At 33.1% G+C, this 25,761-nt stretch overlaps 1 protein-coding gene and 1 long non-coding RNA gene across 2 annotated transcripts; one reads left to right on the top strand and one right to left on the bottom strand.

The window, feature by feature from the left end:
• The first annotated feature begins 4,479 nt into the window (after positions 1 to 4,479).
• On the top strand, positions 4,480 to 7,124 carry LOC136068145 (uncharacterized). Its single transcript, XR_010629545.1, has 2 exons — positions 4,480 to 4,720; positions 6,620 to 7,124. It is a non-coding gene; the product is annotated as an uncharacterized LOC136068145 (long non-coding RNA).
• Positions 7,125 to 8,121: 997 nt separating this feature from the next.
• Positions 8,122 to 25,252, bottom strand: LOC136068157 (disease resistance protein At4g27190-like). The gene is made up of 7 exons (XM_065774914.1): positions 24,933 to 25,252; positions 24,730 to 24,788; positions 20,208 to 20,319; positions 16,702 to 20,126; positions 8,922 to 9,676; positions 8,531 to 8,615; positions 8,122 to 8,422 (listed from the first exon to the last, which is right to left on the bottom strand). The coding sequence occupies exons 4-5, from the start codon at positions 20,119 to 20,121 to the stop codon at positions 8,972 to 8,974; spliced, it is 4,125 nt and encodes a 1,374-aa protein (XP_065630986.1). The 5' UTR covers positions 20,122 to 20,126; positions 20,208 to 20,319; positions 24,730 to 24,788; positions 24,933 to 25,252; the 3' UTR covers positions 8,122 to 8,422; positions 8,531 to 8,615; positions 8,922 to 8,971.
• Positions 25,253 to 25,761: the final 509 nt, after the last annotated feature.

Below are 25,761 nucleotides of genomic sequence, written 5' to 3'. Positions count from 1 at the left end.
ATGAAGTCAGAACTTTGAATTTTGTGAAAGCATGTTCTCCTATTGTTGAACATATAGAGCGCTATGATACTGTCTTCATCTTGCTTTTTTCAGTTCATATTCTTGTTATTATGTCTATATTGAACCTGTGGAGATTGCTGGTTTAGGCTTGCTTGCAGTTTCATTGGCTGGCTAACCTTAGGGAATCAATTGCTTTTCTCTACCTATATTTACTGTGCATATTTTGCTGGCTTTGGTTAGTGTCAATTTTTGTTCAGCCATCCTAGGGGTCCATCTGTTCCCCTATATGATGCACACTTGAGCTTGTGTATAGCCAAAAGCCTTGTAGCTTAATTGGTTGACAACTCTTGATATTTTTAATAGGGGACATTCAGGGTTCAAATCCCCCCATTGCCAGCTATTAAATTATCAAAAAATAATTGAGCGTGCATAAATGTAGCCTTCTTCGCTTGGGGTTCTCTAGTGTATCCTTCCGAACACCTTGCTGACAGACTTGAGTTATATATTTTCACATTTAAGTTGTTTGAGTGATTCATACTTATCAAAAGAAAAAAGTTGTTAGATTGATTCTTGTTTGTTTCCCCATATAGTTCAGTTTTTATTTTTTGGTGCCAAATCATTTTTGGCCTTATGGTTTCAAGATATATATTGAAATTTTGTTTTTATGTACTTTCACATAATTGAGAAAAGTTTTCTAGTTTTCTTATGTGGGAAATTTCACTGCTTTGAGATCAGACTCTGCACGAATGCTTCAGCTTCAAGAATCTTATTCCCATTTAGCCATTTTTTTGGAGGAAGAGATTCATGTGGATTCTTTGATACTAGACTTTTATGATGGCTAAACTGCTGCTATTATTCTTGGGAAGGTTTCTTGTAAATCTAATGGTTTTGACCCCAAGATTTCAAACCGAATTAAATTTGGAACTCTGCAATCTATTATTGGATCTTATTGAAAATGAATGTCATGAAAGCATCAAAAATAGATTTGGCTGTGAGGATTATTGACTGCCAACAGCTTCATGGCATTACTTGTTGAGTGCTCTCATTAGTTATATCTGCACTGCGTCTTCTTCCTTTGCCTCCAGTTTTTCAGGTATGCTATTTTGTTTAGTTGATTTGGCATATTGGGTTGAATGCTGGAGCTAGGGAATTTGGACTTGGATTCTGGAAAGATTCAATTTCTGTGTTAAATTTGTAGTCTGTACTTCAAATAAACTCTATGGGAAATGTTCCCCTCCCATTCTTAGTCAGTTAGTCGAATGTAAGAAACGTGGCATTTATTTGATTTTTAAATGCCACGTCTTACATCTATATAAAAATTGGAGGAAGTTGGATTTAATGGGAGAAATCTTATCCCATATACATTATACTTTGCCTAGCAGGGAGTCTTAGTAATTGGTGGGGAATGTTGAACTGATCCTAGAACATAGTTTCAGCGGAAATCAATGCAGGCATAAGGTGTGGTTGATCTGGATAGGGAGGTCATCCTTGTAGACTTTTGATTGACAGAATAAATTGTGGCAATCAATTTTGAAAGGCAGCCACTAGTTTTGGGGATTGTGATGGTGATTGAGGACTTGTAACAATTGAAGGAGAGATTACAGTAGGTTAACATCGAGGATTGGCATTTTGCTCTTATACTTAATTATAGGATTTTGTTAGGAATGAACGCATGTAGTGTGGTCTAAATTTCATTTTGGTCTCTTGGAGGCTAGTTGGGCCAATGTGCTGTTGAATTTTAAGTTGTGTGGTCTACTTTCTATTTTGACTTTGTTTTTGGTGGTGAGGGTACACCATTGTTGGGAACTTTGGCATCAAGATATTGAGGCATTTGTTGACTACAGATAATATATAAATTATGTTTGATATTGGTGTAGAAAATTCGAAATGTTGCCAATAAGCTCTATGCTCAAATGGTGCCTCTTCTCCTTGTAAGAGCAAGGTGGAGAGTGAGGTTGTGGGTTCAAGACTTACCGGCCCGGGTACATGTCATACTCCATTTCTTTTGAAACAAAAAAAAGAAAAAAAAGGAAAAAAAAAAGAAAAAAAGAAAAATTGTGAAATGTTGAAGGTTAATAGTGGTGAGGGTACACCATTGTTGGGAACTTTGGCATCAAGATATTGAGGCATTTGTTGACTATAGATAATATATAAATTTTGTTTGATATTGGTGTAGAAAATTCGAAATGTTGCCAATAAGCTTTGTGCTCAAATGGTGCCTCTTCTCCTTGTAAGAGCAAGGTGGAGGGTGAGGTTGTGGGTTCAAGATTTACCGACCCGGGTACATGTCATACTCCATTTCTTTTGAAAAAAGAAAAAAAAAAGGAAAAAAAAAGAAAAAAAGAAAAATTGTGAAATGTTGAAGGTTAATAGTGGTGAGGGTACACCATTGTTGGGAACTTTGGCATCAAGATATTGAGGCATTTGTTGACTATAGATAATATATAAATTCTGTTTGATATTGGTGTTAGGGCTGTAATCGGTTCGGTTCGGTCGGTTTTTTTAATCCGGCCAACCGAAACCGAAATTTTCGATTTTTGAAAGTCTCCACCGAAACCGGCCGAAATAGCTGAAAAACCGTCGGTTTCGGTTTATTTCGGTTTTGGTCGGTTTTTCGGTCGGTTTCGGTTTTTGGGCCTGGTGTTTGGGCCAATTGGGCCTTTGATTTTTTTTCCAAAACTTTTCTGTTTGGGCTTTTTTTTTTTTTTTTTTTTTTTTTTTTTTTTTTTTTTTTTTCCTTTGCCTCCAGTTTTTCAGGTATGCTATTTTGTTTAGTTGATTTGGCATATTGGGTTGAATGCTGGAGCTAGGGAATTTGGACTTGGATTCTGGAAAGATTCAATTTCTGTGTTAAATTTGTAGTCTGTACTTCAAATAAACTCTATGGGAAATGTTCCCCTCCCATTCTTAGTCAGTTAGTCGAATGTAAGAAACGTGGCATTTATTTGATTTTTAAATGCCACGTCTTACATCTATATAAAAATTGGAGGAAGTTGGATTTAATGGGAGAAATCTTATCCCATATACATTATACTTTGCCCAGCAGGGAGTCTTAGTAATTGGTGGGGAATGTTGAACTGATCCTAGAACATAGTTTTAGCGGAAATCAATGCAGGCATAAGGTGTGGTTGATCTGGATAGGGAGGTCATCCTTGTAGACTTTTGATTGACAGAATAAATTGTGGCAATCAATTTTGAAAGGCAGCCACTAGTTTTGGGGATTGGGATGGTGATTGAGGACTTGTAACAATTGAAGGAGAGATTACAGTAGGTTAACATCAAGGATTGGCATTTTGCTCTTATACTTAATTATAGGATTTTGTTAGGAATGAACGAATGTAGTGCGGTCTAAATTTCATTTTGGTCTCTTGGAGGCAGTTGGGCCAATGTGCTTTTGAATTTTAAGTTGTGTGGTGACTGTGGTCTACTTTCTATATTGACTTTGTTTTTGGTGGTGAGGGTACACCATTGTTGGGAACTTTGGCATCAAGATATTGAGGCATTTGTTGACTGTAGATAATATATAAATTTTGTTTGATATTGGTGTAGAAAATTTGAAATGTTGCCAATAAGCTCTATGCTCAAATGGTGCCTCTTCTCCTTGTAAGAGCGAGGTGGAGGGTGAGGTTGTGGGTTCAAGACTTCCCGGCCCGGGTACATGTTATACTCCATTTCTTTTGAAACAAAAAAAGAAAAAAAAAAGAAAAAAAATTGTGAAATGTTAAAGATTGATAGTGTGGATATTTACTTTGAACATCTTGACTTTTGTGATTCGATCTGCCATAGAGACGGAAAGTTGCATAGAATGTTGCTTACTAATGTGGGATAGATGAAGTGAAGAAATACTTCTGGAGGGTTTTTGTGACTAATGGTGTCGTTAAGGTCGAGTAATATATATGGTTCAAATTGCTTGGCTGTTGAGAAACAATGTTTTAATAGTATGGGCGTTTTGAGAATGCTACAAGGGATTCTTGACAAAACAAGAAAGTTCTAGCACTATATACCTGTTTGAGGACAAAGAGGAGAGAGTGATAGATAGTTTTGTTGTGTATTCACAAATAGAATTTGATTCTGTGCTGCGAGTAAAGAATAGATGATACAGTTGTAATAGAGAATACCCTTCTATAAACAGCCAGTTTTTTTGAGCTTCTAAGTCTATCCAAACCTTTGTAGCTGGAATAAGAATAAGACGAGTTACGATAAAATGCCCACTACACTAACAAATAATAAAATCCAGTATTACTTGTTAATCTGTTTGAGTGGCTTAACAGATTTGATCATTTGATTTTGAAAATTATTTATCGGAATTTTTTTACAATTTAAGATAGATTGAAGAGTTCATTGTCACAACTTAGGCCAACATTCTATGTTCTCTCTCTCTTCTTTTTTTTTTTTTGATGAACAACATGCAATGTTGACATGTTGTAATTAGTAATGTTTGCGTTCATGTCCGTTGAAGTTATAGGCTTTGACTTTCTCTTATGAAAGCAAATGTTAAAAAATTTGAATCCACTTTAATGTAATCAAATGTTATATACAAAAATATTTTTATGAGTAGACATTTATTTATTTTCCATTTTGTAAAATATAAATTTACTGGCTTTTAATATTATATTTCTGTGGAATCCAGATCAGATATCTTCCAAGATCGTAAGACCCTGGTGGCATCACTGTGTTCGAAGATACATTGCCCTGCTGAAGCTAATCTTGCCTAGAGATGGTATTACATCTTGTCTTCTAGCTTCTTTCTTTTTGCCTTCTCAATTGTCTGTTCTGTAAACAATATGTGGAATGAAGGGTGTTTGATGATTATTTTGGAACTAAACAAGGTATTTAACTAATAATTGTTAACTTGTGACCAAGGGCGGAGATACATGTTAGGGTGGGGGGGCCAACATTTTTGAATTTTTTTTTTACTATATAGAAATATTTAATATTTTAATAATTAGCCCTAAAAAATGGGACTTGGCCCCCCCAACTATTTGAGTTGGTCCAATAATGATCTTAAAAAAAATTGTCCAATTTGTCTAGTAGTTATAGAGAACGTATTGTTTCTCAAATTCATTTTTTATGGTAAAATGTGTTCTCATATTTTTTAAAGTTTTGGATCATTTATGTCTGTGAACACTTCATTAATTCAATTGAAATTTTTTTACTCACAACGGTAGAAAATTTGGTAACTTATACTGAAAATGAAAATTGTAAGGATTTCACTATGGAAGATGGTGAAAGATTAATTTAATTCTATGAAGCATTTAATTTTAAGGATTCATTATGAAAGATACTAATTTTTTGTGTATGTGTATAGATACATGTGTTTGTGAATGTGTATAAAAGTTTGTATAGACTAATAAATTAGCAACACAAATCGGCCTCTCCAAACAAAAATTTCTGGCTCCGCCCTTGCCTGTGACCCAAGGTGATTGTCCTGTTTAATTGTTTTCTTTCTGATTCAAGTTTCACAGATTGTTGCTGAGGAATGGGAGATTTTGTTTTTTGGATAGATTAGTATAATTTTCTTAAAGAAAGACCACTTCATAAGCAATGGGCATGTAGCAGCCTAAAAAATTACAAAGAAAGAACTATATACAAAAGACAACTATATAAATGTCACAATGGAATCACAATTTGTAAAACCCTATGCACGGGACAAATTAAATAAGGAGCTAGAGAAAGTTGTTAGAAACTGACTACCATCCTCTCTGTTAGGGATATGAGAATCTAAACAATGGAGAAATGAGGCCACCGTGTCTAACTCCCAATCATTAAAGTGTTGAATAAATCTAACATCCCAATGCCTCCTCTTCCCTGTAACTTGCCTCACCAACATAGACTCCATTGAAGCCTATCGATTTATGGAGTTATCATAGAAGAGAAGATAAACCACCCTCAAAGGCTGTTCACCTCACCAATAGTCATGCAATTGGATCTGGTTACCAAGGCTTACATCAAACTGATGAATATTTAGTAGAAACTTATCCCATATCATCTTAATTCACTTCCATAAACTACATCCATGAGTACCTCAAACAGATTTTTTTTTTTCAACCACCTCACTCCTCTCTGAACTTCAAAATTATCACATGCTTCCATAATTGTCTTACCTCTACCCCAAACCACTGAGGCCACTTCCCCAACAGAGCCTAATTAAAGGTTGTAAGCTTCTTAATCTCCAAACAAACCTTCACTTCCTTAATTTCAATATGTTGTATCCTCTCTAGAGGTGGTCTCACTAAATTAAACTAAGTAGTAGTGCCAATTTTATGACTTCGATAGGAGCATGCATTCCATAAAGAAAATCCCCAAGAACTCCATTCGAAGAAGGCCTTAATATACAATTTCGCATCTTTGACATTTGTATGGTTTCATTAGTGAGAAATAAAAAAGGATTCATCTAACTTAGTAAATCTGCTAAAGATTTTATGAATAACTTAAGGCCATCAAAAAGTTGATTACCAGCATTGATTTTGTAATCCTGCTCTCTAATCTCTTGCATGTTGGCTGCTTTTACAGCAATGCTATTATATTTTATTTGAAGGCTGGGTCTCTAATATGTATGTTCTAATCCTTCTTCAAACTAGTCTGACCTAGCATGTTCTTTGTACGGGTCCTTTTACAGGTCATGGAAGGACCTTTCATTGGAACTAACTGATTCACAGAAGATGGATGAACTCCATGCTTGTCAAACTCTCTCGAGTCATTTTTGCTAATGGAATTTCAAGAAAATCATTAAGTTTGCAGGTATTATCACCTTTAAATGTGGACAGATCTGGAGTGTATGAATTGGAAAAAAGCATTATAAGAGCTTGAAGGGTGATAAACTCCCAAGATTTATTAGTAAAATTAGAGATTCTGGAATAACTTTATGCCCTGAAAGGTAGTGTGCAGAGTGTAGTTGAACTCCATGATTTTTAAGAAAGGTGAATATATCAAAACATTAAAATACATGACTAGTACAATGATGGTTGTAAATTGTAAGTTAATGAAGGTGGGTTTGAAACATTATGTTACAGGCTTACAGTCATCAAATGAGAATTACAGAAATCTTAATGCCGCCAGTATTCAGGGATGTCATGGCAACAAAGTTGTACTCGAATGCCAAATTGCCAATGTTATTTTACTCATGGATTTGTTGTAATTCTTGTTATTGGTTTATTAATGGCTAAGTCTTCAAATCTCTCTGGATATACAATTTGTTTTTGTTCTAAATAGCAGAAGCTCTACTACCAAATTATTGCAAGAAAATGCTTCTAGACAGCACTCCACACAATATTGATTGTGAAAATATTATAGACCTTTGAAACATATCACCAAATAAATAATAGAAACGAGGGAAAATTGACAAGAAAATAGACACAAACACACACAAGAGAAAACACCAATAATTTATGTGGTTCAGCTTTTAGCCTACATTCATGGGCATTGACAGAAGATATTTTCACTAATAAAGGTGGAGAATACAAAATGCTATAATAGCACCCTCACAAATCACAATGCACAAATTCCAATACGCCCAAAGTGTTCTCTCATACAAATACAAAGTTCTCTCTCAATACGAAGGTTGGGACTCGGTACAAAGTTTGGGGTTGCACCTAGCTAATACAAAGAGAAGTTTTCTCTTTTCTCACAACCCCTCCACAAGCCCCTTCAAAGAGATCTTTAACTCTTACATTTTGCCACACCTCTTCTGAATAACAAGCTCCATACATTTTAACTCTTACAAATGAGAGACATGCAATTAAGGTTTGAGAAAATTCAAGCTGACTGTTTTTAGATTGTATACATTTCACGTTCTTTGAAAGAAACAATTGTTTTCTCATTTAAATATTAAATTCAAAAGCATCCTAAATGTTTATTTTAATCTGTTAAATCATAGCCCTATTATTATGAGACAAATTGGAATGCCAATTAAAATCTAAATAAGATTTTTATGATCCCTTTCAGATTGGATGTTGTATAGAATGAAATATTTGTCAGTTATTTGTTGTACGTGATTGGTGTATAATAAAAAGAGTAAAAATTATATTCTAATCATAAAATCACTTTAACAAAGTTGCACAAATATTTGTCTCTTGTTCAAGAAATAAAAAGAAAAAACACATTATCTATCAAAAAATAAAATAAAACAAAACACACGCATCAAATAAATTATTTGTTTTTTGTCTTGTGTTGCTGAAAGCATAAAGTGTAAAGGAACTAGGAAAGTAGAATTATACACCAACGATATAGCGATGTTAAAAGAAAATAAATAGAAAGCAAAAGAGTTGTGAAATACAGAGATGACAATCTTCAGGCCGGAGACCTCCATAGAAGTAGCACCTCCATCCATCCATGAACCCGCCGCAAATTTAAGCCAACTCGTCATCCACATGCCATTCGCGGTCAAAAACAGGTGTTTTCGATGTAGGATCGTCTCACAGATCTAAATTAATTGAACACAACAATAGTTTATTTTGTCAAAGCAAGAAGTAAGGAAAAAATAAATTAAATATAATAAAAGGTTCGTGTAGTTAAAAGTTAAAACCTGTACCCCATGTTATATCGTTGTTGGCAGGACATATGGTAAGCGCTGGAGAAATTGTTGAAATCCCTGTAGCCTCGTCTATCTGGGCTACCTGAACAACCAAATCGAAAGCCAACAAGCATTTATATATTCTGGCAACGCAAGAGGAAATAAATAAAATAATAATAACATTTTTAAAATTTAATAAAATTCGTCTCAAACTCCCAACTAGACAAACGGTACTTATCAGTTATCAGTGAGGGTTGATTATAATTAAGCACATGCACAACACATATAGGATATTTGGTGTTACAAATCAAATAATTATTATTAGTAGTAATATATATGTATACTACTACTATGATTGACTCTAATTTAGCGAACAGATAATAAAAAAGAGGCAGGAATATTGGATTACCTCTCCATTTATAAGCACACTTCTGTCTGGAGTACGGGTAAAAGTCGTCCTCATTTTGGCAGTATAAACTGATAGTTCTTCGGGCAGAAGTCAACAAGGCTTGGTAGACCTTTGAGTCCCATCAATTTTAGTTGAGGGAGCGTTACATCTTTCTGAACTCCAGCGTCTCCTTCATGTGTGAATACTTCCATCAATTGAGGGTTTTTTTTTACTAGGAAAACCTGTAGTTCTAAAAGACTATCAGCGATGGTCATGGGGAAGAGAGATTTCAATTTATTGCAGTATCCGACATTGACTCTTTCCAGTTTAGGGAAGCATAAAGGTTGGAGATGACACTCTGATGAGACCCGTTCTTCTACATTTTCAACAATTAGATGCTCCAATTCGTCACACCTTGCAATTTCAAGAAATTTCAACTTTTGTAAGCGTTGAGCGAGGGCTGGTGTGAAGAGATGCGTCAATTTTTTGCACCCGATGACTTTTAAATCTTCAAGATTGTTGAGATTTATAGGTTTAGTTGCGCCTTTCCATATGCACCACAATTCATGTAGATCAATCAACAACATTTTATTCAATCTTGGGAGCAACAAATCTTGTTGTTCTCCTTTTCTAGTAAGAAGCCCTTCAAGCTTAATCACCTCTTGGATTCCTCCACAATTTTTAATTTCTAATTCTTCCAAATTTGACAAACCTTGAGTCCAATCAAATGAAATTCCATTCCAATCGTGCAGAGACAAGATCTGTAAATTTTGAAGCTACACATTTACCAATTTATATCTCTATTAGTTAAAAGCAGTAGGAATTCACATAAATTGTGACTAAAATCTATTTATACACTAAAAAAAAAAAAAAAAAATCCTTACATGTCAAATTATATGGCAAAATGAAAGTATTACAAGCTGTACAACATAATTTTACAATTTAAATCCTTAGAAGTACATTACGATTATTAACAATAGTTTACTTCAGGTGAAACTCTATTACTGTTTTTTTGTTGTTATAAAAAATGAATCTTATTCTGATTAAACTCAATAATCAAAAGTCTAAAGATATTTAAAAGGCTTTTATTTTATTTTAAATTTCAAATTATTTTATAATTTAGTATAATCTTTGGTTTTATAAAAACTTGGATGTATGCAATTGTTGTTATAAAAAATGAATCTTATTCTGATTAAACTCAATAATCAAAAGTCTAAAGATATTTAAAAGGCTTTTATTTTATTTTAAATTTCAAATTATTTTATAATTTAGTATAATCTTTGGTTTTATAAAAACTTGGATGTATGCAAGGTGCACTTGTCACGTAACTTGAAGTAATTTTTGTTCTTTTAGTCTTACTATTTATTTTAATAATTTATATTTATATTATTGAAATATTTTTTATTTTATATCCGATTCTTGATTAAGTCATGTCTTGTATGGACATAAGATTGATCCTATATAATAAATTAGGTCTTAAAAGTCATGATTACACAAAGTAGTTATCTTTTTCTAAAACACTTTGAAATGACTAAAATACGGATTTATCTCATGGCCATATATTTTATTAACAAATCAAGGCTCACGACCCATATCATTTCTCTCACATCTCGTGGAATTGGCCTTCCCAATAAAAGTTCACATTTAAGAAAAATAAGAAACTTCATGAGACCCATGCATGCTCTAATTGGTGGAATATCATTTTTGAATCCGATAATGTTGGGTATATATGTGTAAGTGAAGTTCCACATTAAATAATAATGAGAAGAATTGGTGATTAAAATAACATAGTTGGACCTAAACTCATAAGTTTAGGTTTTTGGGTTAAGTGGTGTTACTGTATGTTATAATAACTAATTGATTCTCTCCCTTGCGTAGCCTTACTTGCAAAGCTCAATTTACTAGAGGACAAAAAGCATCAAAAGAGTGAGCACACAAGCTTGAGGGACCCATTGACAAAGAAACCAATCTGTTACTTAAGGGAAATTAGATTTGCTAAATAGAATTTCTCTCTATTACAAGCCAGAAGAAAAGAAAAAAAATAAGTTCTTCCTAGGGGGCTCAAATGGCGAAGAGTCAAGACTTACCTTTTCTATACATGTAGTTCAAAGTTGAAGATTGATACGAAGCTTGGCATGTCTTCTTCAAATTGTTGACCTCTGATGAGCTAGTATGTATAGCATGTATTTTGGTTAGTATCCTCACATTTGACAACACTTACAATAAGGAAACTCCCGATTGCTCTTTCCAAAACTTAATCTTAAATTATATATACACAAAATTACTAATCATTCATAGGTCCAACATTCTAAATGCTCGGTAGGAAATCCAACTAAATGACAAATCATATACAGGTCTAGCCATCTAAACACCTTGCACAAATCAAGAAACTTGACCAAATATCTAGACAAACACTTCTTCTTTTTTTCATTTATATATATATATATATTTATGCAGGGACTGGGTTTGAGCACTTCTATTGTTGAGTGAGTGGACTCAAGCCCAGCTAGCCCAATACAATGAATTTGTAGAAAGCGGGTTCAAGAACTAGGCCCTAGCAAGCAGACAACGCCCTACACAGTGTTTTCCACCATTGAACGCCAGCGAACCGAAACCATCCTCAAGAATCTGTCCTTGGCCCGGTCCGAGGAGTTTGTTAGTCGCCCTTTTTCCATAGGGATCCATCCCCCTTCTTAATCTGTTTCTCCTCCTTTATATAGTCCTCCTCCAACGATCTCTTTCCTCCACTTATTGATCATCCATGTCTCCTCTTGACAGCCTGTCCCATTAGCCACTTTACCAAACCTCTTATGAGTCGCAGTAACCGAGGAAGCGTTGCCCAGAGGTCATTTCCTCATTAATGCGGCCAGAACATTGGTTGTACGCATTTAATGTAGAGGTGACAGTTCATCATGGACTTGCTCCTCCACCATGCTTCCTCGGCTGGCACGTTGTACTTGTTACTTCTCTTTAGATGCCTTGGAAGGCTGCTTTAGTTGGCCCGTTACTTCCTAATTCCATGGTCTCGGTTTGCCGAGGACAGGGTCATCCTCAGCAAGGTTTTTGGACAATTTTGGACTTTCGCACTTCGTCCTCGGGCGTTTCCTTCTCCTCGGCATGGGCCTTGGGCCTGATATGAAATGGGCCGGGGATACCAAATTCTCTGGCCCCACAATAGCCCCTCAAAATCCTACTGTTCGGATCCTCGGACGGGGATGAGGATTTCGATATCTTCAGGCCTTTATCGTGGTTTGTCCAGTCTGGTCCTAGGTCAGCATTTGGAGTCTTTTCACCTATCTAATGCACGTTTCTGGCGCTTCGATATGCGGCACGCACCTGTATTAAATTTTGGCGGCTTTACTTTGGTTTAATTATTATTTGATTAAGATAACATTGTAATTTGTGATGAGTTTTGATCATTATGATAATCTCCATATTCCTTAAGATATGAAAATTTTGAATAAAAATTTGAAACTTATAAATTTTAGTTGTATATTAAGCAAATTTAAGTTATATGAATATAATTCACCTTAAATAAATATTAATCAAATACACAAAAAAAAAAAAAATGATATATTTGTCGAGTTAAAAAGAAAAAAAAATTTGTAGAAATCTTTTTTTTTTTTTTTAAATAGACAATACTTGAAGTAATTGTTGCTTTTTTTATATTACACCCCATTATATAATATTTATACATTCCCACACATTGCGTGAATTTGTGACTAGTTCTTAGTAAAAACTAGAAAAGTGGTCAAAGACCATCTGCCTAATGAATCAAACCCTCTCCAGGCTTCTCATATTGAGTTCCCCCCACTCTCCCCCNATTGGGTTCCCCCCCCCCCCCCCCCCCCCCCCCCTCCCTTCATAGCCTCTAATCTTCATATTTCTCATAATTTTCGTACTTCATGTAATCTACATACTTGACAAACTCTCAATACTTTTCTACACTCTAAAGATATTCAAAACTCTTCTAAGAAATTCAAACACTACCCAAATTTTATCAAGAACTAAATATCATCGTCATGGGAAAAGTCATCTAAGTGGACACTAACACTAAATTTGTTTTGACATTAACATTTTGGAAATTGGATTATTTTCCAAAAAAACATTTTTTTTAAAAACTATATCATTTTTGTTAGAAATTTAGCCCAATTCCTAGATTTGTGAGGTGTGAAAAATAGAGAAAATATGAGCCAAAAGAAACAATCACACAAGACAAGATTTACGTGATTCGACAATGTACCTACCTCTTCAATATTATCAAATCAATTACAATATGCTCTCAGGTTTATGCCTAACTTGAAATCTACACCAAATACAATAATACCTCTCTAAGAATAATATAAACTCACTTGAAATCTGCAGTCACAAAATTACCTATGATTGTAGTACCCAAAACAATTTATTATTAGAGAAAACTTGAATTAATTTTCTTTTGTGTATATGTTTCAGGGTTAAAGAAAATCTTCTATCATTAGAAAAAAACCCTACACGCTGCTTTTTATAATTTATATTGTAAGATTTTGAGAAAATTTTATATGGCCCACATTTAAATGATAAATGAAAACTCATGTCATAAGTATTTTATTTGTGAAAGACATTATGGTGACTAACAATTTCTAAGTAACTCTCAATTGGTATAACCCCTTTGTTTAATAAACATCTTGAAGTTACAAGTTTTAAACTCCTTAATGGAAGGAGATTATGGAACAAATCTTAATTTAAAAGGGTCCATTGTCTAACCTATATATATATATATATATATAGCCTGTCTCCATCAATAGGAAATGTGTGAGGTAAAGGCCATAGACTAGAAGACCCTTTTATATACACTATCATCATATAATGAGTCTTCTTTTCTTCAAAGACTTAGACAACTATGGCTGGAGGTATGTTTATGTTATTTATTTTTGGCTGTAACTCTGAATTTTATCTTACATATATATGTTTGACTTTTTCTATTCCTATTACTATTAGAGATTGGAATCCTTAATCTTGGATGGCTAGCTCATCCTTTGGGCTAGTCGAGTGGGTTGGACTCACAATTTTCTTATACTAGTGGATATCCCGCATGATGCGCGGTGCATTTTGATAAATTTAGTAAAATATTATTTATGATCCATTGATTTCATGAATACTATTATTGTTTGTCATAATTCAACTATAAAGTTTTCTAGTAAAACAAAATTGAAACTAAATAAATTGGGGGGAAATTCTTGTAAGTCATGCAACCAACAAATGTCACCATATTACGCTCACATTAGCACCTACAATGCTGGTAGTTCTTAGGTGTCTTTCTTGTATGATTTATGCTTCATATATAGATTTTATAGTGTTAATTTCTATATTTCTTTTGCCACTAAAGTCTCTATCCCCCCTATATCAACACCTATAATTTTTATGTTAGTGAAAGTAACTTTTCTTTAGTTTTAGAATTGATATGAGATAAAATTAAGGCCCATTAATATTTTAATTAAAGAAAAGTTTGATTTTCTAAGACCTTAATTATAATAGGGTGAAAGTTGAAAGAATGATATCTTAATCGATTAGCTATAAAAATTGCTAGAATACAACAACAAAAACAATAATGCCATAATGACGCAATAATATCACAATTTAACCTCCAAATTTTAAATTAACTAAAAGCAGCCAAAACACCAAATATACTCCAAATCATTACCAAGTATATGCATCATACAAAAAACCATCCTAACCACATTACAATGCTACATCAATAAAAACAAATACATAAAATCTAAACAAAAATTAAAGACGAACATAATATTTTGAAAGTTAACGTACCTCTCAGAAAGGGAACCAAAGATATTGTGAGGGAAATTATGGAAGTTTGATTTTTAAGTCCAAAGGAAATGGGGATTTATATTTGACAAATGTGGAGACAAATGATCATATTACTCAATCTTTGTTGAATTTGACTCTTGCAATTTTTCATTGAAGTTAATCTTATGCATAAAATTGAAAAGTTTTCTTAATTCCTATCTTCCCCATGATTTTTTTAGATCCATCCATATCTATCCAAAGCATTTCAAATAATAAATGAATACAAATTCTTTGAATTTTATTAATACATCAAAATAAATGCATATGTCATTACTTAATAGTTTGATATAAATGCTAAATTTAGATGAGGTGAAAGCCCAAATGAAAAAAATGCCATACAATACGCCATTTGACAGAACCTCATACTCTCGTACATGAGGTCTCTACTTATATATATATATATATATAGATTTGGTAATGATATTAAAATAATTTAAGAAAATATTTTTTTATTTCTCTTTTTAACTTTGTGTGAGATAAAGTTGTTTTTAAAATTTTTTTAGCGGAAAACAACTTTATCTCATGTTAAGCTAAATAAGATAAATTAAAGACAGTTTTCCTTAACCCAATTTTGTTTTGATGTTACCAAGCATATGAAAATATAAAGGATAAAAAAAACTATATTTACATAAGATTTTTCCTTAAAACAAATGGATTGTTAGTGGAAAATTCTAAATTTGTGATGCCCATTACAAATGTTATTATTATTATTATTATCATTATTATTACATGTGAGTATGTGTCATGGCTTCAATTAAAAGTATAACTGGTTTTTTTTTTTTTTTTTTTTTTTTTTTTTTTTTTTTTNCTGTTTTTTTTTTTTTTTTTTTTTTTTTCCTTCACTCCATGCAACACACTTCACTTTTCTCTTTATGTAGCTGCCCCTCTCTACTTGTTTCTCTCTATCCCTATCATTAGAAAAAACCCTGCACGCTGCTTTTTATAATTTATATAGGACAAAATTTACCTACAAAATTGATTGGAGCCTTAGGCTATAACTTTATTAAGTATTTTTTTATTGAAGGTGAATTTTTACAAATTCACCATTAGATGACATCTTTTTAATTCTCCATATTTGCAAAATTTCTAAAAAATTAAAGATCAATAGCTATGTTATCAATAAATTGTTTAAATTGCAAATTTTTGTAGTTTAAAATTATGTATAAAATATAAGCTTATAGATCATACAGTAAATAATATTCAATTGACACAAAATTTGACATGCGTATTAAGAGTGTAAAGAATATGCAATATAACAGTTAGATTTTCAAAGTATGCAGTAATGTTTATTTTATTGAGTAAGGTTGTAGCCTTAGACTATAGCTAATTTTGTAGCTAAACTTTGTCCATTTATATATGTTTGACTTTTTCTACTCCTATTACTATCAGAGATAGGAATCCTTAATCTTGGATGGCAAGCGAATCCTTTGGGCTAGTCACGTGGGTTGGATTTACAATTTTCCTATATTTGGTAATGACATTAAAATAATTTATGAAAATAATTCTTTTTTAATATTATCAAGCATATGAAAATATGAAGGGGGAAAAAAACTATATTTACATAAGATTTTTCCTTAAAACAAATGGATTGTTAGTGGAAAAATCTAAATTTGTGATGCCCATGACAAATGTTATTATTATTATTATTATTATTATTATTACATGTGAGTATGGGACATCGCTTTAATTAAAACTTAAAAGCGTAACAAGTTTCTTTTTTTATTTTCATTTCAATACGTGCTAATCCTAACTCCTAAGTCCTAAGCAACAGTACAACAACAGTACACTACTTGAAAATCTTTTAGTATTCCGATTTATTTATTTTGGTTTGTTTACTATTTTCACCTCATGATCATCAAACAAAAATGGAATTCAAACACCGGTGCACTAGTTTTTGTCCCAAAAAAAAAAAAAGTGCAAAACCCAAGAAAGAGTAGAATAAATAGAATTAGGAAATTACCTTTTGCAGAGCTGGCACATTCGCTTCCACATTAGCAAAAAATGACAACTTCACTTTGGGACAGTTCACCATGTATAGGCTCTCCAATGATGGCCAAACTGAAGAACTATTTCCTCCGCCAAAACTGACAAACTCTGGTAAGTTCCATAATCTTAAGTTTCTCAACTTAGATAGCACGCTGTTGTTTCCATCCCCATCATCTCCTCCTTTTTCATGGCCAAATACTTGCTTTAATTGAGGAAGATCTTCTAATGATAGTTTTTCTAGTTGGGGAAGATCTCGAGCAATTGATAGACATTCTAGATTTTCGCAATTCACTACCTCAATAGTCTTTAATTTTGGGAAGCCTGTCCGTTGATGGTGACTCTCTAATTGCACATTGTTGTTCCCATCCCCAACTTCTCCTTCTCTGTTCTGGCCGAATACTTGCTTTAATTGAGGAAGATCTTGTAATGATAGACTTTCTAGTTGGGGAAGATCTCGAGCAATTGATAGACATTCCAGATTTTCGCAATTCACTACCTCAATAGTCGTTAATTTTGGGAAGCCTGTAGGTTGATGGTGACTCTCTATTTCGCAATCCCCAACTTCTCCTTCTCTTTCCTGACCGAATACTTTCTTTAATCGAGGAAGATCTCGCAAGTTTAGCCTTTCTAGTTGCTGAAGACCTCGAGCAATTGAGATAGGAAAGATATATTCCAGTTTTCCGCATTTCTCTACCACAAGAGTCTCTAATTTTGAGAGACATATTGGTTGACGGTGACTCTCCAATATCATTCCCTCCTCTGAAATTATTTGCTTCATTTCATCGCATCTGTCAAGAGAGAGTCGTTTCAGCTTTTTTAGACTTTGAGCAAGGGACGGCGAGAAGAGACTGATCAATCTCGGGCATCCATGTGCAACTAAAACTGTGAGATTGCTGAAGGATACATACTGGTTGGGCCCCTCACATATTTTCCGTAGACGTCTCATTTTCCATAGACGTAGTTCGACCAAATTACTGAAGGATACATACTGATCATTTCCTCCAGTTGTATCAACGATGCATTTCGTGTCACAACGCTGAATCCTAAGATATTTAACGGTATGAAACAACAACTTAAATGCGTTAATTGAGGAGGCATCCCAATTTTTGATTTCTAAGATACTTGAGTTAATAAATCTAAAATTGGTATTTCTTTCTTGGAAAAATAAACCTAATCCTCTTTCTTCTATTGAAAAAGGATTCAGTTGCTGGCCGTCAATTGATATGCAATATCTTTGCAAGTCCGGGAAAACAAAGCCTTTGGGTAAATGCTCCGAGTTCAACTCTATAGAGAGAATAACCAATCTGGGTAAAAAGTTCAGCTCTGATAACTTAGCGTTGCTTTTTTTTGAGGTTATCCTTCCAACATTCCAATTCTTGAAGCTCCCATTGCTTTTTTTTGAGGTTGGCCCTTCAACATCCCAATTATTGAAGCTTCTTTCAATGATTAGTTCTTCTAATTTGGATAAACTTTGTATCACATTTGGTGGAATCCATTTCAGTCGATAACAATTGGTCAAATCTAGCATTTTTAAACTTGCCATTTCCCCTAATTCACTTGGCAATGCAACCATTCTACACCCGTTAAAGCTTAAAGTCTCAAGTCTCTTTAGCTTTCCCAATGAAGAGAGGTCATCACTGAAATTGCAACCTTCCAAATATAAGGTTCGAAGGTTTGTCAGTAATTCGAGTGATTGTGATGATAAGATTTTGCCATGTAGTGTTAAAACCTTGAGACAATTCATCCCTTCAAACAATGCGTTAGAGATTTCTTTGGAACTTCGAATTCTACCCAATAACAAAATGTTGAGTCTTGGACATACCAAGTTGTCGGGAAGTTGTTCGGTGTTGTAATCAATCAATGAGATTGCTGTGGCTCTTTCTAAGTTTGTGTTTCTCTCTAAACGAGTGCAGGCTCTTAGCTCGAATTCATTTTTCCCTTTTGATGTTATCCATAAGCCAACATCACGAACCATGTCATGCATCTTCACAAATTCTTTTTTAGAACCTTCTAGTAGTAAAGAAGAATCTTTGAGGCTATTGATTGCTGCATGCACTTGGCTCCTTGCTTCATCAAGTGATTGAAAATCTTCATCTTCCTCTAGTCCCATGGCATATCTAGTCAATTCCTCAATAGGAATATTATAATCTTCTGGAAGTAAAGAACACAATAAAAAGCATAACTTGGTTTTGCATTTTAATTGATCATAACTCCACTTAAGACATGCATAAGCATTTTTTTCTTCATCAACACCTTCAATATCAACAAGTCTAGACTTTCTTAGTTGATGCATTGCCGCATTCCAATCATCAAGAGATTTTCCTATAAGAGCCTTTCCTACTGTAATGATTGCTATAGGCAAACCTTTGCATTCTTTAACAACTTTTAGTACCACATCATTCAAGACTGCGCAATCATCAACTATAGCAATTTTTTTCATCAAAGCCAGTGATTCTTCCTCCACTAAGAAATTTAATGGAATTTTCCTTTGACAACGCATTAAATTGCATACATGTACACTTCGTGTAGTCAAAAGCATCTTGCAATCCCTGTGATCATCACAAGATGGAATTCCAATAGCTTCTAAGTTGACATCTTTCCAAACATCATCAAGGATTATGAGGATCTTCTCTACATTCTTTATTCTTAAGCATATTCTTTTCGCTCTTGCAGTATCACTCTCCTCTTCAAGTTTCAGCTGTAAACAATCTGCAATTTCACCTTGAATTCTTCTAACTTCCGGAGTCTGGGACACAACAATCATCAAAATGTCTTTGAAAATATTCAGTTCTTTGACTTTCTTGTATACTTCCTTCACCAGGGTTGTTTTACCAATCCCCCCTATTCCATGCAGTCCAATCCTTTTATTGTTATCATCATGCAATGCCTCCATAATTTGTTGAAAAGCCAATTTTCTAGATTCAAACACCTCGAAATCACTAGATGAAAAGATCTCTATGCCAGGAGTCGGAGCACGATGGGTCAATTCAGAAAATTTGCCCTTATCTACTTGGAGTTCTTTGACAACATTTGTCTTCTGTATGGCTTCCTTACAAAACCTGTATTGCCGAATCCAATCAGGACACCAGCCGTTACAGAACCTCAAGTTTACTTGTACTTTATTTTCCAAAGCCTGTACTTCTTCCAAGAGTTGATTCACATTTGCCAACCACCTTTCTACATCCTTCTCAACAACCTCAGTGTTCATTGCAGCTCGCTCGATAGCCTCTTGCACCTTTTGCTGCTCTAATTGCAGGTCTGTTTTTGCTTTGGTAAGATCATCGACAGTTTTCTTGAAACGGAACAAATAACCAACATGACGTATGACGGGCTTTGCTGTGCATTTTACAACTTCAGCTGCAACGGAGCCCGTGCATCGCGTCAATATGTCCATCCTATCTGAAAATAAAAGACTGTTATACTTCTTAAACAGGGAACAAGATTAAAGATAAAGTGAAAATTTCAAAATTCAAGGTATACCTCGTTGACACACTAGTGGGTATAAGTGACAAGGAAACAATTGCCACCAACTGCGCAATTAAGTAAATTGAGGAATTAATTGCACTTGCTTCCAATTCTCCTTGCTATTCACCTGTCAAGATGAAAAAAGATGGTAAGAGATTCTTTCTCCTTTATTTATTTTTATTTATTTTTATATATATAAAAGGAATTGAATCATCAACTTTAGCAATTGGTATCAAGATTACTCAATGTACCGTAAGAATCAAAAGATTATTACTATAAGTCTATAATACTTCTCTTTACATGGATGCTACTTTCCTCAATAAGCGTAGTCCACCAGTGGTAAGGCATAAATGATACAACACAAGCTCAATTAGTTTCCTTATTTTGTCTCTCAAAAAAAAAAAAAAAAAAAGTTTTCCTTATTAAAGTAACAATTACTTCAATTATTGACTATTAAAAAAAAAAAGAAGATTTCTACAATAATTTTCCTTCTTTACAAATATATCATTCTATTACTTTTGGTTTGTTTGATTTTTTTATTTTAAAGGTGAACTGTATTTTTCTCACTTCTGTTGTAGTATGTTATATTTGCTTAATATACAACTAATTTTATAGTTTTCAAATTTATCATTTTTTAAGGAATAAGGAGATTATCATAATAATCAAAACTCATCACAAAATTACAGTTTTATTTTAACAAAAATTAAAATGAAACCAAAGAAATAAAAGATAGACTTCATAATAATTTATTATTCAAACAATTGGTAGGCATATTCAAATACATAGCCATGTAGATTGTGTTTTGATATAAACTCAAATTTTTATTTCCTAAAAAAACTAAGTATTAATCCAATCCAAAATTTAACCAAAGTTATAAAAAACACAATGCCAAAACACATATTTATAAAATAAAATAAAAACTATCAAACTTAATTAGAGTTATAAGAAAGAACATAAATCCACCAAAAGAAAGTAGAGAGAGAGAGAGAGAGAGAGAGAGAGTACTAACAATTTTTGTGTGAGAAAAATATGGATTAAATGAGAGAAATAATATCAAATTTATACAAAATAAAATAGGGAGAAGAAGAGTCAAAATATAAGAAAGGGAATATGATGAAGTGTTCAACCAAAAAAGAAAAGAAAAAAGAATATGATGAAGTGTAATGGTAAAGTAGAAAGTAGTTGGGAGATAAAGAGACAAAGATGGAGAGGAAAGATTGAAGGAAGTGTAATAGTAAGTGTGGGCTGTGGACTAACAAGGAGAAGATAATTTTTTTTTTTTTGAAGAAAAGTTTAAAAAGAGGAAAGAAGAGGTAGAAAATAAGCGGATGATGTGGCTCAACAGAAACGTAACAACAATAAATTTCACTCTTCAACTTATATATATATATATATAATTAATTAATTTTTAGGAAAATTTCATCAATCTCTCTAGAGAGATTTTTTTGCTATTTAACATGGTTTTTGGAACAATTTCGTTAGTTAGCATATTTATGAAACATATTTGTAAACTAGAACTAGAATCTCAAGTCTGTGGGACTCGAGATTGCTTATCAAATTCGAGTCTTTAAGGCTCAAGTTCCATATGCTGGTAAGAGCTGATGTGGAAAATTATCCACGTGGAACTCGAGTTCTCTAAAGCACATCATTGCATTTCATCCTAAACCGTAAAACCAAAAATAAGCTCAAGCTAAGAGAGAGAGAAAAGAGCCGGATCAAAAACAAACCCAAGCTACATACACCAACATTGCTCACACCATTCTAGTATCAAGATCAAAACCTCAATATGGAGGTTTGTTGCTACGTACCGTGGGGTTATGTTTTGATTTAGGTATGGATAAATGAGTATTTTTCTAATTTTTGGGTTTGGGTGCTTGAGAAATGGGTTTGGATGTTTGAGAAAGGAGAAGAAGAAGATCTGGAGAAAGAAGAAAGAACAAGAAAGCTAGAGAAAGTAGAAAGTAGGTTGAAGAAGGAGAAAAAAAGATTTGGAGAAAGAAGAAAGAAGGAAGAAGAAAGCAGGTACACATGGATTTTTATGATCACCTCAGTTTTGCCACACTTAGAACTCGAGTATTAAAGACTCGAATTCCCTCAAAGAACTAGAGCACCTAAGGCTCGAGATGATAGTTTGCTAAAATGTTTCAAAAACACACTAACTAACAACATATTTGCTAAAATAATTCTAAACGGAAAATTTCCCCCTCTCTTGAGGTATAAAGAAACATCGATCCTCAAATTATCCCCTTGAGCTCTATAATAAATATAACATATATTATAAAATCTCTTTTACACCCTTGGATTATCCTATTTTAATCAAATCTTTCTAATTTTTTGGAAAAATCAAGTAACCTAGGGATAAAAATTATTTCATCAATAAGTCAAAGACAAAATAAAAACATTATTAATTAACAAAGAAAAAGTAGTCAACAAAAATAGGATAAGTCAAAGACGAATCACATATATTGATCAAATATGTTAATAATATTTATCACAGAGTTTAGGAGTGAGACTCTCATTTCCTAAAAATTTTAGATTAATGTCAAATTTTTTTTATAAAGATTGGTGTAATTTTCCTTAATTTTCTACTCTAGGCTATATTGTATATACCAAGGGAAAATGATAATGCCAGTAATGATTTATTATATTTCTCTTAATTTTCTACTTTGGACTTGACTTTTATGTGGTTCAAAAATACCCTGAAACCTTAAATTTAACAAGAAAAAAACTTGAGAACAACTCGGTAAAAAATATCTCCAACTCCACCTTAAATGCCTACAAAATAGGATGCTCTCCTACTAATCCATGTCTTCAAAACTAATTTATGCAAATTTTTTTTTTTAAAAAAAAAGGAAAATTATGACACTAGACCAAAAATAAAAAATAAAAAATAAAAAGTGTTATTGCACGTGCAAAACGGGTGTGATGAGGTTAGTGGGAGTGTGTGTGAGTGTGTATATATATATTGTGTTGAGAGAATTGAAGTTATCGTTAGTTCCAAATGCACCATCACCTTCACCCTAATACATTTTTTAGGAAGTAAAGAATCCTAGAAAACTAAATGAAGGGCTTTAAGAAGTTGGAATCTTTGACTTCACTTGGCAGTTTTTATTTATTTTTTTGGTTTTTATGAGCTTCACACATGGAGGTTTATGGATCTAAAATGTATCTTGTACATATATCCTATATTATTAGAGAATAAAAATAATTTATAAATGTTTAAAGCATTTGCATTTTGCTGTGTTTGTATAAGGTGTATATATATAATTTTGATATTTAAAAAATTTTAGGGATATTTTTGGCATTTTGTAGCTTTTGGGGAGAGGTATTTTGGGTATCTTGTGGTTATTTTTATCATTTTAGAGGTTTTAGGGGTATCTTGGAGGTTTGAAGATATTTTGATAATTTTGAAGGATTGTGGGCGTATTTTTGGAGATCTTTGGGAATATTTTAGTCATTTTTGTGACTTTGGTATCTAGGGGATATTTTGGCTATTTGGAGGTTTCATGAATTATTTGGTTATTTTGGGAGGGCTTTTGTTATTTTGCAGATTTTGGGAAGTATTTTCGTTACTTTCAAGTTTTTTAGGTAGTTGGTGGGGAGTATTTTGATCATTTTGGAAATTTCATAAATATTTTGTTTAGTTTGGAAGTTTTGGAGTATTTCTGTCATTTAAAGATTTCAAGAGGATTTATTATCATTTAGGAGATCGAGTTATTTTGATTAGTTTTTAGGTCACAGGGTTATTTTGGTCAATTTAGTGGTTTATAGATATTTTTGTCAAAGATTCCAATGTAATATGAATAGGACATGGTTTGGCTCTAGTGATCCAATGCACTAGACCCAAGCTTTGCCAATATGAATAGGAAACCAAATGTGATAATCTTATATTCTAATATAGTTAGGATGTGATTCCATGGATAAAAAATTTCACAAACTAAACTCCAATGTAGGGTTAAGTGTATGACTTTATTATGCATAGGGCTCTCCATGGGTCAACTGAAGTTGGTTTTAGTGTCAACCAAGCGATCGACCCATTCATGGCAGGTTTTAGTGTCACCATATGTACTAAGAATGGCACTATTTTGGCCAAAGTCGGAGTTGGAGTCAAAATTGAAGTTGGATTTCAGACGAGGAAACCCTACATTGATTCAAGATAGTTGAGTTTGCTCGGGACAGACCCACCATCGATAGACCAAGTGATCGGATCGAACAACCTTCAATTCAAATTCCACCAAGATGAACGATTCGGCCGGGTCCAAGTCTGGATAGGATATCTCTAACAACGCATGATCAAAATTTATTGTTTAACGAGAATAAATAAATAATTTGATGCACCTTCTTGAATTAAATTAAATTGACTAGTATAATAACTTAGAGAAGGCATATTATTATCGTTTTCCTAAGAGCAATGAGATGGCTTAGATCTGTCACTTTTCATTTACTTCCTTTGATCTTTAACATGGCTGAATATGTCTACCTTTTTTTTTACTGTCAAAAAATAAATAAATTGGATGAATATAATTCCAATAATTACCTTATTTGATCTTCAATGTCCCCTTTTCTTGTTTTACTTGTATTTTTTTCTTCCCCTTTCTGTATAGACAAAAATAAAATGAAATGAGTGTGGAGTACAACATACGATCGAGTTAATTCAGGGCCATGGCACCAGAGGAAATTAAGTAACATGATTAAAGAAAGTAGAATAACTGTGTCAAAATTAGTTGATATTTTGCATACCTTAGCCTTGTCTATTCAGAATCTTGCATATTCTCCAACCACTTTGAAAGATGGATATACGTACTAGCAGTAAACTCAGTCACAGCGACAACATTTCAACTAAAAATACTTATACAAGGAGGAAGAAAACTTTTCACTACTTCAGCTTCAAACTTCTCAGGAAAGAAACCAAAATGCCAGGAGGATTAATGCTTTAGGAAATACTAAGCCAAAACAAAAGGCATTTAGGGAATGCCTTTATTTTTGTGTAAGCCTATTTTTCTAAAGCAAAAGCGAAAACTGGTGGCCCCACTCTTCATAGTGGATTGCCAGCCCAAGGTGTGGAGCTCTTCTTGTCGGTTATCTACTCTTACATATGTTGTCATTAATTAATATAGAAATTTATAAAACAAAGCAAAACGATGCAAATATAAATAATATAATTAAGTTGAAACTGAAATTATTAATCCATCAAAATATATTCTTTTTTTCTGGCCTATACAATGTGTCAATGAATACTTGATAAACTAATATTTAGTGAAAGATTATTAGTTCTATGATTTCTTTAATTTCTCATTTCCATTTTAATAAATAAATAAATTTTAGAGAAGCTGTGGAAAAGTTTCCTTTCTTACATTAACAGCGATGATAAAAATTACTATTAGGGTCCTGACTCCTGATAATAATAAGCAAATTAACACGTGGGAGGAAACGGTGAGATTATTATTTCCCACTTGATTTTCAAACGTTTCCACACGGTTCCATTATTATTCAACACAACTTTATAGGATTCTTTTGCCAACATTGTAATTAACTGACAATGTCATGTCCTTCTCAAAAAAAAAAAAAA

Source organism: Quercus suber, unplaced genomic scaffold (genome assembly GCF_002906115.3).
Source record: "Quercus suber isolate HL8 unplaced genomic scaffold, Cork oak 2.0 scaffold_101, whole genome shotgun sequence".
Taxonomy (NCBI): domain Eukaryota; kingdom Viridiplantae; phylum Streptophyta; class Magnoliopsida; order Fagales; family Fagaceae; genus Quercus; species Quercus suber.
This window is presented reverse-complemented; position numbering and strand designations above follow the sequence as displayed.

Bases quoted from the DNA above. Each gene is read 5' to 3' on its own strand.
- LOC136068157 (XM_065774914.1), bottom strand. From the start codon at position 20,121: ATGGACATATTGACGCGATGCACGGGCTCCGTTGCAGCTGAAGTTGTA. The intron at 9,677-16,701 runs GTAATTTCCTAA...GTAAATGTGTAG, and splicing joins ATGTGCCAGCTCTGCAAAAG to CTTCAAAATTTACAGATCTT.